The sequence below is a fragment of the Megalobrama amblycephala genome, linkage group LG17 (genome assembly GCF_018812025.1).
Source record: "Megalobrama amblycephala isolate DHTTF-2021 linkage group LG17, ASM1881202v1, whole genome shotgun sequence".
NCBI lineage: Eukaryota > Metazoa > Chordata > Actinopteri > Cypriniformes > Xenocyprididae > Megalobrama > Megalobrama amblycephala.
In genome coordinates, this window is record NC_063060.1 from 9252297 (window position 1) to 9270202 (window position 17906).

A 17906-nucleotide genomic window follows, 5' to 3' on the forward strand; every position below is an offset into this window, starting at 1 on the left:
AACAGCTACTCAAAACAGTTGAGTAGTTGCATCACTTATTTGGTCTTTGTTCATTTAACATTTCTATTAAAACAGCAACCGTCAAATATTAAATGTTTAACTACTTACATCTTAACTTGTATTCTTTAACCATTAAAACTGAAGTGTCACGTTGGAATTAATGTTTGGCTTCTGTGAATAGTAAAGCCCATCTTTGATTTGACTGTCCATCTCAAATATATTGATCTTGACGAGCACTATTTTGTCATCTGAACAAGTGCAGCAGAACAGCATTAAGAATATCAAATATTAGTATTAATTAATTACATTACTTTAATATCAATATCAATAATATCAGTTTGGCCATATCTGATTATTGGAGGGGACTGATTATTAGCCCCCTCAATGTTTATGGTGGTTAATGCCCTGATTCCTCATATTAAAGTCCTATTTCGCATTTTTAACTTAGGGATATGTCAGGATACTTAAGTACAATGAGTTGCAAATACAGTTTCATGTTGACTTTAAGACTTTAAACGCATACTACTGGAGACACGCAGAATAATAGTATCTGTATATGTTTCCCTTCTTTAGCACCATGTCCACCCAGTTCTGTCGCCGCTGTTTTGGACTGCTCTGCAAACACAGTCTTGGTGTCCTGGAGCTCCTTGAGCTTTCCTGGGGTTGGGTACACAGCAAGAGCGATTGGCCGACTGGGGCCCTATAGTGTTGTGGAGTGTAACACAACAAACTTGAACTGCACTATCACTCACCTGCAATGTAGCAGCCAATACAACGTCAGTGTCACCGCTTCTCAAAACAACTGTACTAGCAAACCCAGCATAGAGTTCTCCTTCAATACAGGTTAGGAAGCAGGAATTCTCAGACTAAAATAAAAAAAAAAAAAAATATATATATATATATATATATATATATATAATCAATGATAGTCATGAAACTTAATTTTTGCTCTAATAATATACTCTTATTTAATAATCTGTTTCCTTTCACCCTTTTTTCCTGTCTGTTTCAGCTCCATGTGTGCCGGTTCTGAATGATGTGGCCCTGAACTGTAGCTCAAAGTCCGCTGTGGTGAACTGGTCTAGTTCAGGGTCGAGTCTAGATGTGTTTTCGTTTAGCACAGTGAGCGCTCAGGGTGAACAGCTGGGCTGTGGTAGCTTTAATAATCACTCTTGTGTGGTGGATGGACTGCAGTGTGGACAGACGTACACGTTCAGTATGAATGCAACGCAAGGCCAATGCACCAGTGCTAGCAACACGCTACAGAGGGAAACAGGTAACAAAGCCTAGTTTGTCCAAACAATTAAAGACACTAAAGAAAAAAGAGAGAATCCTTAGACAGATGAACTGCAGTGTGTAGTAAACATCACATAAGACATGGCAGATTTCAGTGCGTTGTATTGTTTCTTTCAACATACCTTCTTCTTATTCTTGTTTATTTCATGCTATAACTAGTAGTAAATCATTTCACTTGCACTCCACATTGCCGCTTCAACTGAGGCAGCTACACTGATCTGTCACGCCACATTACAGACCATGAAAAATGACAATTATTGTTTGAATTTTGTGATAAAATTGACAGAATTTAAAAGGTAGTTGCGATTACTGGCCGAGAGGCACAGTTTTATTCAGGTATCAGCAAAATCATGAAATAAGCTCAGCCTGTATATCATCAACTAACAATTAATGACATTAGGTCATTTTGTTGCTGGAAATCACTGTCAGTACTCGTGCCCTAGTACCTGCATAGCAGCCCATTGAAACCCACTCCAGACACATTAGAATTCATATAAACAATAATCCATAAAAATAGTGCACAATATACTGTATTAAGTTGATGGAATTTTCTGTATTTATTTTTTTAAAGGTGTTTTAAAGGTGCCTGTTTTTTGAATTTTGAACTTCTTTGCGTTGTGTTTTAGGGTTAACGGAAATGTCCGTAAAATTACTGGATAATGTCGTGGTAATTTTCTGCCAGTACATTATCCTTTTTTTTTTTTTTTTTTTTTGTTTACAGTGTAGCAACATCCTAGCATTTCTCACGTTATCTTAAAAAAATCTGGAAACGCCCCCAATAAAATCCCATTTCTTTTTACAAATGTGTTTGGTGCCCCTAGTGTCGCAGAAATGACATACTTCCCCTTAAAATAGCATTCGTTTCTTTTCTCTTCAGCCCCATGCCCTCCACTGAATATCCAGTCCAGAATGAACTGTGGCAACAACACAGCGAGTGTGTCCTGGTCCCGTGGCAATGGAGCACTGTCCTATTTGACAACACTGGAATGCTCTAATGGACAGACATATATGTGCAGGACCAATGAAACAGGATGTGACATCACTAACATGACATGTGGACAGACTTGCTCGGTTAAGGTCGTGGCAGAGGGACATTCATGCAACAGCTCTGTAGGCACTGGATCACCTGTCATTACAGGTAAGAGAAATAGCTGGTTAAAAAAAACCCTTGTTATATTGAAATACAATATACATAACCATTCAAAAATTTGGGGCCAGTAAGATTTTTTTGCTGGTAAGTGGGTAGTTAAAGGGAAAATTCAGTTTTAATATAACTAAATATAATTGTTAGTTAGCAAAAAATAGAGTATTGCAACAGCATATTGATGCGTTATCAATTTTTCATGTTGCAGCACCATGTCCTAATACTGGCATTCAAGCCAAACTGGATTGCAGCACCAACTCAGCACTCATATCTTGGACACCAGGCAATGGTGCACTAAGTTTCAATGCAACACTGCAGTCTTTCCAGGACACCCAAAAGCACAGCTGTTTCACCACCGGCTCCTCATGCAACATCACATCACTGCCGTGTGGTCAGCACTACAACGTCAGTGTTACAGGATACGGCCAGAACTGTTCAACCTGTTCTAAACCCCTGGTCACTCTTGACACAGGTATAACATCAAATGATAATTCAAAGCACAATTAGCTTAGACCCTAATTTAAACCCTTTCTTATGGCATCAAATAATCTATTGCTTTAAAATTTTGTGCAACACATCATTTGAATCTTTTCTTTCCAGCTCCATGTGTTCCTACTCAAGTCAGTGTGTCATTATCCTGTGGGTCTGACACTGCATCTGTTTCCTGGGCAGCATCTAGTGGACTTGTTTCATACTATATAGTAACAGCAGAAGGTGATAATGGAATTACGCTAACCTGCAACTCCAGCAGCACTTCCTGTAACATCAGCAGCCTGGCATGTGGTCAGGCATACAACGTGTCAGTCACAGCTATGAGCGTCAACTGCACGGGGCAACATAGCGAAGTGCGTCGTGTCAATACTGGTAAGTATTTCCTCTACAGTATAACCTTATAATCATTTTGCTATGTTCATCCTCCTTCAAACTAGTGGAGAATTGTGCATACAAGTTTGACTAGTGTTTACATGCAGAACTTTTGAACTATAGTTATAAAATCAGAAGTGCGAGATATAAACTCGCAATTGCGAGTTATAAAGTCAGAATTGCGAGACATAAACTCACAATTTCGAGTTATAAAGTCAGAATTGTGAGTTAGAATGTCAGAATTGTGAGATATAAACTTTTTTTAAATACTTTAATCCTCAGAATAGGACTTTATAAGTCGCAATTACGAGTCTATATCTCAATTCTGAGAAAAAAGTCAGATATAAACTCGCAATTCTGACTTTAAAACTCGCAATTGTGACTTTATATCTCGCAATTCTGACAAAAAAAAGTCAGAATTGTAAGATAAAAAGTCACAATTATCCGTTAATTTTTTATTCTGTAGCGGAAACAAGCTTCCACAGTTTTCTGACATCAACTGTACGTGGATTAACGTAAACGTGTTTCGCATTCATTTTTATAAACACTGAGGTACTTGATATCATATCACAGATTCTATTAAGGAAACTTGATGTTTGTTTCCGGAATATTCCTTTAAACATGCTAAAGTACAAACTCGATTCCAAAAAAGTTGGGACACTGTACAAATTGTGAATAAAAAAGGAATGCAATAATTTACAAATCTCATAAACTTATATTTTATTCACAATAGAATATAGATAACATATCAAATGTTGAAAGTGAGACATTTTGAAATGTCATGCCAAATATTGGCTCATTTTGGATTTCATGAGAGCTACACATTCCAAAAAAGTTGGGACAGGTAGCAATAAGAGGCCGGAAAAGTTAAATGTACATATAAGGAACAGCTGGAGGACCAAATTGCAACTTATTAGGTCAATTGGCAACATGATTGGGTATAAAAAGAGCCTCTCAGAGTGGCAGTGTCTCTCAGAAGTCAAGATGGGCAGAGGATCACCAATTCCCCCAATGCTGTGGCGAAAAATAGTGGAGCAATATTAGAAAGGAGTTTCTCAGAGAAAAATTGCAAAGAGTTTGAAGTTATCATCATCTACAGTGCATAATATCATCCAAAGATTCAGAGAATCTGGAACAATCTCTGTGAGTAAGGGTCAAGGCTGGAAAACCATACTGGATGCCCGTGATCTTCGGGCCCTTAGACGGCACTGCATCAAATACAGGAATGCTACTGTAATGGAAATCACAACATGGGCTCAGGAATACTTCCAGAAAACATTGTCGTGAACACGATCCACCGTGCCATTCGCCGTTGCCGGCTAAAACTCTATAGGTCAAAAAAGAAGCCATATCTAAACATGATCCAGAAGCGCAGGCGTTTTCTCTGGGCCAAGCCTCATTTAAAATGGACTGTGGGAAAGTGGAAAACTGTTCTGTGGTCAGACGAATCAAAATTTGAAGTTTTTTTTGGAAAACTGGGACGCCATGTCATCCGGATGAAGAGGACAAGGACAACCCAAGATGTTATCAGCACTCAGTTCAGAAGCCTGCATCTCTGATGGTATGGGGTTGCATGAGTGCGTGTGGCATGGGCAGCTTACACATCTGGAAAGGCACCATCAATGCTGAAAGGTATATCCAAGTTCTAGAACAACATATGCTCCCTCCAGACGTCTTCTCCTTCAGGGAAGACCTTGCATTTTCCAACATGACAATGCCAGACCACATACTGCATCAATTACAACATCATGGCTGCGTAGAAGAAGGATTCGGGTACTGAAATGGCCTGCCTGCAGTCCAGATCTTTCACCCATAGAAAACATTTGGCGCATCATAAAGATGAAGATGGGACACAGAAGACTTAAGACAGTTGAGCAACTAGAAGCCTGTATTAGACAAGAATGGGACAACATTCCTATTCCTAAACTTGAGCAACTTGTCTCCTCAGTCCCCAGACGTTTGCAGACTGTTATAAAAAGAAGAGGGGATGCCACACATTGGTAAACATGACCTTGTCCCAACTTTTTTGAGATGTGTTGATGCCATGAAATTTAAAATCAACTTATTTTTCCCTTAAAATGATACATTTTCTCAGTTTAAACATTTGATATGTCATCTATGTTGTATTCTGAATAAAATATTGAAATGTGAAACTTCCACATCATTGCATTCTGTTTTTATTCACAATTTGTACAGTGTCCCAACTTTTTTGGAATCGGATTTGTATTTATATCAATGATAGTCATGAAACTTAATTTTTGCTCTAATAATACACTCTTATTTAATAATCTGTTTCCTTTCACCCTTTTTTCCTGTCTGTTTCAGCTCCATGTGTGCCGGTTCTGAATGATGTGGCCCTGAACTGTAGCTCAAAGTCCGCTGTGGTGAACTGGTCTAGTTCAGGGTCGAGTCTAGATGTGTTTTCATTTAGCACAGTGAGCGCTCAGGGTGAACAGCTGGGCTGTGGTATCTTCAATAATCACTCTTGTGTGGTGGATGGACTGCAGTGTGGACAGACGTACACGTTCAGTATGAATGCAACGCAAGGCCAATGCACCAGTGCTAGCAACACGCTACAGAGGGAAACAGGTATAACTAGTAGTAAATCATTTCACTTGCACTCCACATTGCCGCTTCAACTGAGGCAGCTACACTGATCTGTCACGCCACATTACAGACCATGAAAAATGACAATTATTGTTTGAAATTCGTGATAAAATTGACAGATTTTAAAAGCTTAGACTTGGTTTCTTATCAAAAGTTACAAAGCGCAAAGCTAGTTGCGATTATTGGCTGAGAGGCGCAGCATGTATATCATCAACTTTCATTGACATTAGGTAATTTTGTTGCTGGAAATCACTGTCAGTACTCGTGCCCTAGTACCTGCATAGCAGCCCTTCGAAACCCACTACAAACACATTGGAATTCATATAAACAATAATCCGTAAAAATAGTGCACAATATACTGTATTAAGTTGATGGAATTTTCTGTATTTATTTTTTTAAAGGTGTTTTAAAGGTGCCTGTATTCTGAATTTTGAACTTCTTTGCTTTGTGTTTTAGGGTTAACGGAAATGTCCGTAAAATTACTGGATAATGTCTTGGTAATTTTCTGCCAGTACATTATCCTTTTTTTTTTTTTTTTTTTTTGTTGTTGTTTACAGTGTAGCAACATCCTAGCATTTCTCACGTTATCTTAAAAAAATCTGGAAATGCCCCCAATAAAATCCCATTTCTTTTTACAAATGTGTTTGGTGCCCCTAGTGTCGCAGAAATGACATACTTCCCCTTAAAATAGCATTCGTTTCTTTTCTCTTCAGCCCCATGCCCTCCACTGAATATCCAGTCCAGAATGAACTGTGGCAACAACACAGCGAGTGTGTCCTGGTCCCGTGGCAATGGAGCACTGTCCTATTTGACAACACTGGAATGCTCTAATGGACAGACATATATGTGCAGGACCAATGAAACAGGATGTGACATCACTAACATGACATGTGGACAAACTTGCTTGGTTAAGGTCGTGGCAGAGGGACATTCATGCAACAGCTCTGTGGGCACTGGATCACCTATCATTACAGGTAAGAGAAATAGCTGGTTAAAAAAAACCCTTGTTATATTGAAATACAATATACATAACCATTCAAAAATTTGGGGCCAGTAAGATTTTTTTTGCTGGTTAGTGGGTAGTTAAAGGGAAAATTCAGTTTTAATATAACTAAATATAATTGTTAGTTAGCAAAAAATAGAGTATTGCAACAGCATATTGATGCGTTATCAATTTTTCATGTTGCAGCACCATGTCCTAATACTGGCATTCAAGCCAAACTGGATTGCAGCACCAACTCAGCACTCATATCTTGGACACCAGGCAATGGTGCACTAAGTTTCAATGCAACACTGCAGTCTTTCCAGGACACCCAAAAGCACAGCTGTTTCACCACCGGCTCCTCATGTAACATCACATCACTGCCGTGTGGTCAGCACTACAACGTCAGTGTTACAGGATACGGCCAGAACTGTTCAACCTGTTCTAAACCCCTGGTCACTCTTGACACAGGTATAACATCAAATAATAATTCAAAGCACAATTAGCTTAGACCCTAATTTAAACCCTTTCTTATGGCATCAAATAATCTATTGCTTTAAAATTTTGTGCAACACATCATTTGAATCTTTTCTTTCCAGCTCCATGTGTTCCTACTCAAGTCAGTGTGTCATTATCCTGTGGGTCTGACACTGCATCTGTTTCCTGGGCAGCATCTAGTGGCCTTGTTTCATACTATATAGTAACAGCAGAAGGTGATAATGGAATTACGCTAACCTGCAACTCCAGCAGCACTTCCTGTAACATCAGCAGCCTGGCATGTGGTCAGGCATACAACGTGTCAGTCACAGCTATGAGCGCTGACTGCACGGGGCAACGTAGCGAAGTGCGTCATGTCAATACTGGTGAGTATTTCCTCTACAGTATAACCTTATAATCATTTTAACTAGTGGAGAATTTTGCATACTACAAGTTTGTCTAGCGTTTAAATGCAGAAATTGTAAACTATAGTACACAGTATATCATTAAAGAATATGGCCAGTTCAATACAACTTAACAGGATACTTCACCCAAAAATTTTAATTATCCCATGATTTACTCACCCTCAAGCCATCTAAGGTGTATATGACTTCCTTCATTCAGACGAATACAATCAGCGATATATTTAAAAATATCCTGGCTCTTCCAAGCTTCATAATGGAAGGGGGGCCTGATTTTGTAGCCAAAAAAAGTACATCCATCCATTGTAAAAGTCCTCCACATGGCTCAGGGGGTTAATAAAGACCTTCTGAAGCAAAGTGATGGGTTTTTGTAAGACAAATATCAATATTTAAAACTTTATAATCTAAAATAACTAGCTTCTGCCAGACAACCGTATGCATACTGCGCAAGTCAACTCGCACCACAAGAGTAACCTGTGATGCGATGAATGATGTAGGATGTAGGAGTTGCTTAAGCTTAGACGCCTCTTGTGATTTAAACAAATAGGGCTGTGCAACAAACTCAAGCTCCTCTTCTCTAATATTGAAATTTTCCAACATTTCTCTTTAAAAGTTCTTGTTTTAGACTTCTAATTTGTGACCAGTGTTTTCTTTTGCTCTATCCTCTGCGCTTCCACGTTCATCATTATAGTGAAGCTATAGTTATTTTAGATTATAAAGTTTTAAATATGGATATTTTTCTTACAAAAACCCATCGCTTCACTTCAGAAGGCATTTATTACGGAGCCGTGTGGAGTACTTTTTTGATGGATGTATGCACTTTTTTTATAGTTCACCCAAAAATGAAAATTCTGTCATCACTTACTCACCCTCAAGTTGTTCCAAACCTGTATAAATTTCTTTGGTCTGTTGAATACAAATGAAGATATTTTGAAGAAAGTTTGTAATTAGGCTGCTTTGGGGCACAACTGACTTCCATAGTAGAAAAAAAAAATACTATGGAAGTCAATGGTGCCCCAAAACAGTTCAGTTTCCCACATTCTTCAAAATATCTTCCTTTGTGTTCAGCAGAACAAAGAAATTTGTACAGGTTTGGAACAACCTGAGGGTGAGTAAATGATGACAGAATTTTCATTTTTGGGTGAACTATCCCTTTAAGCTACATCACCACATTGTTTCTTTGAAGAAACAATTCAAAACACATAGCATTGAACTTATCTAGGATTCAAGTGGACAGGTCTCATTTGCATATTCTTTAAAAAAGTCAGCCATGTACTTATTTTGTTTTCTGTAATTCACCCAGCTCCTTGTGTGCCACAAAACATATCGGCCAAGGTCAGCTGTAGTAGCAACATTGCAACAGTAACCTGGGGGAGCAGCCAAGGGGCGGAGATTTACTCAGTGACAGCCAGTAGTGTTAATGGCCTCTCAGCTAACTGCACCTCAGCCTCCACCTCCTGTGACCTTTTAACTTTGACATGCGGAGTGTCTTACACGATCACAGTGAAGGCGAAAGGCAGCAACTGTAGCAGTGGGAACAGTGCACCTGTTCAGGTCCAAGCAGGTAATAAAATATGACATATAGCTGAGTAACACAATCAAAACCCAATCGGTTTATTTCCTATTCCATATCATGATTCTTTTTAAAGCTGAAGAATGGAATTTAGTCTAGACTAATAAAACATATAACATAAAAGGGACTGAATTAAGACATAAAATTTTGTCTTGCTTTTTGTATTCTTAGTGCCTTGTACCCCATGGAATGTTCTGGCCACCGTGAATTGTTCGACAAATGCTTTAGTCGTATCATGGACATCTAGTGCAGGAGGACAGCAGTACACAGCCACTGCGCAGGACAGCAATGGCTTCTCCACCACCTGCCAGTCTACAGGCTCAGAGTGTACCGTGACTGGGCTCAAGTGTGGTCAGCTGTACCACGTCAATGTGACGGCATCAGATAATCTGTGCAGCAGCCCTCCAAGTGCTACAGTGAACACTAACTCAGGTACATTCAAACATATACAAGCATATGTTTTTCTATATACTCTACACTTCTCACTCTGTAGGCATAGAGTCACTGCTAAATGAATTGCTATGTTCAGAACTGCTTTATGCATATTGTGAAGTAAACACTGTATACACTGCACTGTAAAAAATAGCATATAAAACACATTATGCAACATTTCCAAACAATTGTGTTACTTTCTTGTCATATGCCCTGATTGCTTTGCAGTGCACGTTTAATTTAGTGAGTGGCATTCGGTTATAAATTTGAAAATAATGGTGAATTTTGTGTAAAATCTAAAATTTTGTGTAAAAAATGTCTTTGCGCTAAATTAATGAGACAAGAGTTTGTCTGGACGAGCGCCATGCATTGTAGGACACAGCACCCAGACTTCTATGTTCTGTACATGCTCAATTTGCTATTGTATGCATATATAAAATGTTCATGATAAACTACTGTTCCAAAGTTTGGGGTCAGTACATTTTTTATTTTTATTTTTATTATTCAAAAGAAATTAATACTTTTATTCAGCAAAGATCCATTAAATTAATCAAAATTACAGTAGAGATATTCATAAAATAACAAAAGATTTCACAATGTGTCAGTTTCCACAAAAATATTAACCAGCAAAACGGTTTTCAACATTGATAATAATAAGAAATGTTTTTTGAGCTGCAAATCAGCATATTAGAAGGATTTCTGACAGATCATGTGACTCTGAAGGCTGGCGTAATGATGCTGAAAATTCAGCTTTGCCATCAAAGAAATACATTACATTTTAAAATCTATTAAAAAAGAAAACGGTTATTTTAATTTATAATAATATTTTAAAATATTACTGTATTATTGATACAATAAATGCAGTCATGGTGAACATAAAAGACTACTTTCAAGAACATTGAATAATCTTACCAACCCCAAACTTTGTTAGCCATGTTTACCAATAAAGAACACTGTGCTCCAATTAAATGTTATCATTCTCAGTGTCTCTTCTGCTTTTACCCATAGCTCCCTGCGCAGCCAGCTCCATCGGGGCAGTGTTGGATTGTCAGTTGGGTACATCCATTGTGTCATGGCTGTACGGTGCAGGTGCTCAGGGATATGCTGTCTCTGCCTTGGCACCGCTGGGCAACAGGGCTAGCTGTACATCCAACAGCTCCATCACGCACTGTGAGCTGAACAACCTGCAGTGTGGCAATGAGTATATGGTGAACGTACAGACTTTGGGATCCACGTGCAATTCCAGTGCACAGATGAATGGCTCCCTGATCACAGGTGAGGTTTAGTCAATCTGATTCGGTGATTCGAGTCCTCAGACTGTCAAATCAGTTTTGTTAGAGATTTAGTTTTGCTAACTTTCACTAGACTGAACTAGACTGGCTCCATTCAACTATTTTACTAACATACTATATAAATATTAGTATATTAAATGTATTATAACATACTTATATATATATATATATGTATATATGATAAGAGAGAGAGATTAAAAAAAATTTAAAAAATTATATATAGTATAGTGAATAAGTCATACCTAATTGTACTACAATATGTGTAAATGAGGCATGAATAATAAATTATTCTATACTTTTTAAAATACAAAATGTATAAAACTAAGCGGTTATTATACCATTACAGGTCCGTGTGCTCCTCAGCATCTGACAGCGCAGTACAGTCCTTCCACCGCTCTGCTCTCCTGGGATCTCACAAAAGGTGCCGCCAACTTCACAGCAGTGGCTGAGACCGCCGAGGGCCTGACGGTGACCTGCAAGACCTCTAACACGAGCTGCACCTTGCCAGTCCTGGACTGTGGTCAGATCTACAACATCAGCGTGACGGCTCACAACAGTGTCTGCACTTTCACTGCGACCTATGATCCAATCAAGACAGGTCAGTCACGTGACCACTGATTTTACAGGAATATTCACTCAAAAATTCAAATTCTGTCTTTCTCATGATGCTCCAATCCTGAATGACTCTTTCTTCTGTGGAGCTGCTGTTTTATGAGCTACAAAAAGAGACGGATATAAGTAATCCATACTATTTGTGTACTGTATTTTAAGCCTTTTAAAGCCATATTAGCATTGTGTGAGGAGCAGATTGAAATTTAAAGCATTCATCTTGAATCATTCTTATTTACTTCATGTCATTTCAGAACCATGTCCTCCTCAGAACGTCAAAGCTAGCATAAACTGTGCCACCCTCAATGCTACTGTTTCCTGGGAGCCTAGCCAGTTTGCAGTGGGATACATTGCGTTCCTGGAAGGTCAAAATGGTCATTCCAGTTCCTGTCGAACAGATCGTACATACTGCAGTGTACCTGATCTCACCTGTGGAACAGTGTACTATGTCAGAGTCCGTGCCATCGGAGAGGTGTTCAACAGCTCTGACAGCATAGGGGTCAACATGACATCAGGTCTGTAAAGACAATACAAATAAAAACCAAGTACTAAAAAATATAAATATATAGTACCAAAGGTTGAATTTTTAAAGAAAGTCTATATTAAATCAGAAATGACCATGTTCCTAATTAAAGTCTTATTATTTCGCATAATTATTTTAGAAATGATCAGATTTCAGAAGTAACAGTTTCTCAGCATTTCACATGAATGTTAATGTATCACACACTCTTAATAAAAGGTTCTATATAGACCCTTTGAAGGGTTTTGTCAGGCGCTTAATATATAGAACATTTTAGTGGTTCCCCTCATGGGATAATTTTATGGAGTTTTTTTATTAATTTCATTTTAATTCATTTTTAATTAAAATTCTATGAAATAAACAGCACATAAACATCGCAAAGATTGTACATACAGTACAGTCCCAAAGTTTGGAACCACTAAGACTTTTAATGTTTTTAAAAGAAGTTTCGTCTGCTCACCAAGGCTACATTTATTTAATTAAAAATACTGTAAAACCAGTAATATTGTAAAATATTATTACAATTTAAAATAACTGTTTTCTATTTGAATATATTTCACAAAGTAATTTATTCCTGTGATGGCAAAGCTGAATTTTCAGCATCATTACTCCAGTCTTCAGTGTCACATGATCCTTCAGAAATCATTCTAATATGCTGATCTGCTGCTCAAGAAACATTTAATGTGTACAATTGTACAAAATATTTGTGTAAAATATTTTTTTTCAGGATTATTTGATGAATAGAAAGTTCAAAAGAACAGTGTTTATCTGAAATCTAATCTTTTGTAACATTATAAATGTCTTTACTGCCACTTTTGATTGATTTAATGCATCCTTGCTGAATAAAAGTATTCATTTCTTTAATTTCTTTTCAAAAAAATAAAAATAAAAATTCTTCCTGACCCCAAACTTTTGAACGGTAGTGTATAATGCTACAGAAGCTTTGTATTTCAGATAAATGCTGTTCTTTTGAACTTTCTATTCATCAAGGAATCCTGAAAAAAAAAGAGTACACAACTGTTTTCAACATTGAAAATAATCATAAATGTTTATTGAGCAGCAAATCAGCATATTAGAATGATTCCTGAAGGATCTTGTGACACTGAAGACTGGAGTAACGATGCTGAAAATTCAGCTTTGCATCACAGGAATAAATTACTTTGTCAAATATATTTAAATAGTAAACAGTTATTTTAAATTGTAATAATATTTCACAATATTACTGTTTTTTACTGTATTTTTAATTAAATAAATGTAGCCTTGGTGAGCAGACGAAACTTCTTTTAAAAACATTAAAAATCTTAGTGGTTCCAAACTTTTGGACTGTACTGTACCTGTGTTAAAATGTGTGCTAGCAAAAAGGATATAATTAGTGAATAATATTCTATATTTTTCAGCACCTTGTCTGTCCACTAGTGTGTCTGCCATCGTGGACTGTGCTACAGATTCAGCTTTAGTGTCCTGGAGCGTCATGGTTGGAGCGGAGAATTACACGGTGACGGCTTTGGGATCAGGAGGTCAAAGGTTCTCCTGCTCATCCCAACAGAACCACTGTAACATCTCGTCCCTGCAGTGTGGACAACTCTATAACCTCACCTTCACCTCTACGAACCAGCAGTGCCAAATCACCTCCGCCCCCAATGTCACGTTCCAGTCCAGTGAGTTTGCAATCCATTATGGTTTGAAGGGGTTAAAAGATAATTAGGCTAATTAGGTTTCTGTGACCACTCCGCAGGACCTTGTGTGCCATTGAAGGCAGCAGTTGATCATGTGTGCGGCAACAACACAGCTGTGATGTCTTGGGAGGCGAGAGAAGGAGTGGATTACTACACCGCCCGAGCCCTCAGTGCAGGAGGAGTACACCAGGAGCTTTGCAACTCCACCTCCTCCACTTGTTCCTTCTCTAATCTGGGCTGTGGAGAGACATACACTTTTACTGTCACCGCTTACAGCGGCCGCTGCCAAAGCAGCGCCAGTGCACCTGTATACCTCACTACAGGTATAGCATTTTGCAGTGTAAATGACCCTCAGATATCTCATCTTGGGCCTTTAATAAGAAAATGTGGAAGCTATACACCCTTCGCACACTCTGTGCCTTACTGAGTTTTTTTTTTTTTTAACCCTCTGGGCCTCTTCGGTCAGAACTGACCAAAAAAATTTTTTTGCTTCATCGGAATGGGATTACACTTGGTGACGTTTGTCGCATTAGCTATGTGAAAACACAAAATATCATGGACGTGATTCGGATATGTTAAAACGTCAAAAAATAAAAAGTAACACTTGGTACCTTCATGGTCAAAAATGACCAATATAGGAAATGAATGGATTTTTTTTTTTTTTTTTTTTTTTTTTGCTTCCTCGTAATGGGATGACACCTGGCGACTTTTGTCGCATTAGCTATGTGAACATACAAAAAAAATCATGGAGATGATTTGGATATGTTAAAGGACTTCACTATATTTTTATCTAACATATTGCATTTATTGATGTATATTAATAAAATATATTTATTGAATAATTAAAAAAAATATTATTTTAATGTAAACAATAGCTATATATATATATATATATATATATATATTGCACAGTATCATAAAATCCCCCAAAATTCTAAATAATAATCAAAAAATATTATTGAACAAAAATATTTTACATTGATTTTCCTGAAAAAAAAAAAAAAAGAAAAAAGAAAAAAGAAAAGACATTTCAAGGCTTCGGTCACTTTTAACCACAAAGGTACCAAGTGTGACCCAAAAATAAAGGGGCTAATATTATGAATTAAATTATTATTATTATTAATACATTTGTGTATGTATTTATTTTTGTTAATCTTTTTAATAATTTAATTATCATTATTATTAATATTTTTGTATACTTATTTTTGTTATTATTTGTATTTTTAATATTTATAGTTTTATTAATAATAACAATAATAATGTTTATTTATTATTTTTATTTATTTATTATTATTATTTTATTGAAATGATTACAGAACAACTCTATACATTGCTACAATATAACAATCCCCCTTCACTTCACCAGACCCTTGCAGACCAGAAAATGTGACTGCTCACATGTCATGCAACAGTGAGATGGTGGCGCTCACCTGGTCAAATGCAAAAGGGGTGTCATTCTACACTGTGACGGCAAAAGGGAGTCTGGGATATACCGTAGACTTTAACACCAGTTCTACTAGCCTGTCGGTGTCACTGCTCTGTGGACAAAGTTACAATGTGACTGTCCAAGGGCAAAATGATTACTGCGACAGCCCAGTGAGCGCCCCTGCAGTTTTCAGTCTCGGTATGTCAATGAAATTATACATAAAACTGCTGTGCACTCAACAAAATACACAACATTAAATAAAGATTGTATGTGGTTTAAAGTTGTTATTTAAAAAATAATTTATCAGCAAATAATTCAAGTTGATCTGTTGCTCTGCTTATAAATTTTATTTGAGGCAGTACTATAAGAAATGGGTTGACTTACCTTTGTAATGTGTGTTGTGATCCAGCACCCTGCACGCCCCATAATCTCATGACATACACGGCGTGTAACAACCAGGTGGGTTCTGTCAGCTGGGGCCCAAGCGATGGGGCAAACATGTACACAGCCACAGCAATAGGTAATGATGGACACACACATCTGTGCGTCACTAATGGGACCAACTGCACCTGGGAGGACCTGCACTGTGGTGAAATCTATAACGTCACGGTTACTGCCAATGACAGCCGCTGCACGAGTACACGTAACAACAGCACCTTCATTCGCATGGGTAAGACTCTGTAATGATAAATATACCAGAGGTTTGCATCTGTATGATGAAGTTGAGTAGTTTAGAACTAATTTATATACTTACAATTTACATAAGAGTTAAATGTAATTTTAAAAATGTATGAATGTGTATTAGATAACGAATGCTTTTGCAATGCAAGTGTATTGCAAAACAAATGCAATACACTTGCATTTATTTCAAATATTTTATAAAGAATTTTTTTACATTTTGAAGCCATATACATTACTGGTCAAAAGTTTGGAATAATTAATTAAAAATACAGTAAAAATAGTAATATTGTGAAATAAAGTAATCATAAAAATGACTAAGAATAGTGAAATTAGTTCTGGACAAGGTGCATATATATATATATTTTTGGCCAGATTCTATTAGGGCTGTCAAACGATTAATCGCATACAAAATAAAAGTTTGAGTTTGCCTAATATATGTGGGTGTACTGTGTGTAATTATTTTGTATATATAAATACAAACACATCCATGTATATATTTGAGAAATATTTACAAGTATATGTATTTATTTATATTTTTATATAATTTATATTATATATAAATACATTTTTTTGTACATAAATAACATATTTTTCTTAAATATATACATTAATTTGTGTGTATTTATATATACAGGTGCTGGTCATATAATTAGAATATCGTGAAAAAGTTCATTTTTTTATTGTAAATTATTTTTTAAAAATGAAACTTTCATATATTCTAGATTCCCTACATGTAAAGTAAAACATTTCAAAAGTTTTTTTTTTTTTTAATTCTGATGATTAGAGCGTACAGCTCATGAAAGTCCAAAATCCAGTATCTCAAAATATTAGAATATTTCCTATGATCAATCAAAAAATGGATTTTCAAAACAGAAAAGTTCAAGTTCTTTAAAGTATGTTCATTTGTACACTCAATACTTGGTTGGCAGCACATATTACAGCAAATGACTTGCTCCTAGCACAAATTACAGCATCAGTGAAGTGTGGCATGAAAGTGATCAGCCTGTGGCACTGCTGAGGCACTATTGAGCCTTCAGATCATCTGTATATTGTTGGATCGACTGTTTCTCATCTTTCTCTTGAAAATATCCCATAGATTCAGGGGTCAGGCATGTTGGCTGGCCAATAAAGCACAGTAATATCATGGTCAGCAAACCACTTGGAAGTGGTTTTTGCACTGTGGGCAGGTGCTAAAGTCCTGCTGGAAAAGGAAATCAGCATCTCCATAAAGCTTGTCAGCAGATGGAAGCATAAAGTGCTCCAAAATCTCCTGGAAGATGGCTGCATTGACTTTGCACTTGATAAAACACAATGGACCAACACCAGCAGACGTCACAGCCCCCCCAAATCATTACTAACTTCAGAAACATCACACTAGACTTCAAGCAGCTTGGATTCTGTGCCTCTCCAGTCTTCCTTCAGACTCTGGGACCATGATTTCAACATGAAATGCAAAATTTACTTTTATCTGAAAAGAGGACTTTCGACCACTGTTCACTGCCCAGTTCTTTTTCTCCTTAGGCCAGGTAAGATGCTTCTGACGTTGTTTCTGTTTCAGAAGTGGCTTGGTAGTCCTTTTCCTGAAGATGTCTGAGTGAGGTGACTCTTGATGCGCTGACTCTGGCTTCATTTGACTCATTGTGAAGCTCTCCCAAGTGTTTGCATCGGCTTTACTTGACAGTATTCTCAAGCTTGCGGTCATCCCTGTTGCTTGTGCACTTTGCCTACCCAATTTCTTCCTTCTAGTCAACTTTGCATTTAATATGCTTTGATACATCACTCTGTAAACAGCCACCACATTCAGTAATGACCATCTGTGACTTACTCTCTTTGTGGAGGGTGTCAATGATTGTCTCCTGGACCATTGCCAAGTCAGCAGTCTTCCCCATTAGTGTGGTTTCAAAG

General features: G+C 37.2%; 1 protein-coding gene across 1 annotated transcript in view; it reads left to right on the plus strand.

The window, feature by feature from the left end:
* fndc7rs1 (fibronectin type III domain containing 7, related sequence 1) overlaps positions 1–17906 on the plus strand; it is a 45773-nt gene that overhangs the window by 15548 nt on the left and 12319 nt on the right. Inside the window, exons 16-33 of the mRNA XM_048163755.1 lie at positions 574–843; positions 1013–1276; positions 2174–2434; positions 2649–2912; positions 3041–3304; positions 5630–5893; positions 6625–6885; positions 7101–7364; positions 7493–7756; positions 9096–9356; positions 9537–9797; positions 10806–11072; positions 11436–11687; positions 11953–12213; positions 13616–13876; positions 13954–14217; positions 15261–15518; positions 15730–15990. Coding sequence (XP_048019712.1) covers positions 574–843; positions 1013–1276; positions 2174–2434; positions 2649–2912; positions 3041–3304; positions 5630–5893; positions 6625–6885; positions 7101–7364; positions 7493–7756; positions 9096–9356; positions 9537–9797; positions 10806–11072; positions 11436–11687; positions 11953–12213; positions 13616–13876; positions 13954–14217; positions 15261–15518; positions 15730–15990 — 4722 coding nt within the window. The remainder of the gene's footprint in view (positions 1–573; positions 844–1012; positions 1277–2173; positions 2435–2648; positions 2913–3040; positions 3305–5629; positions 5894–6624; positions 6886–7100; positions 7365–7492; positions 7757–9095; positions 9357–9536; positions 9798–10805; positions 11073–11435; positions 11688–11952; positions 12214–13615; positions 13877–13953; positions 14218–15260; positions 15519–15729; positions 15991–17906) is intronic.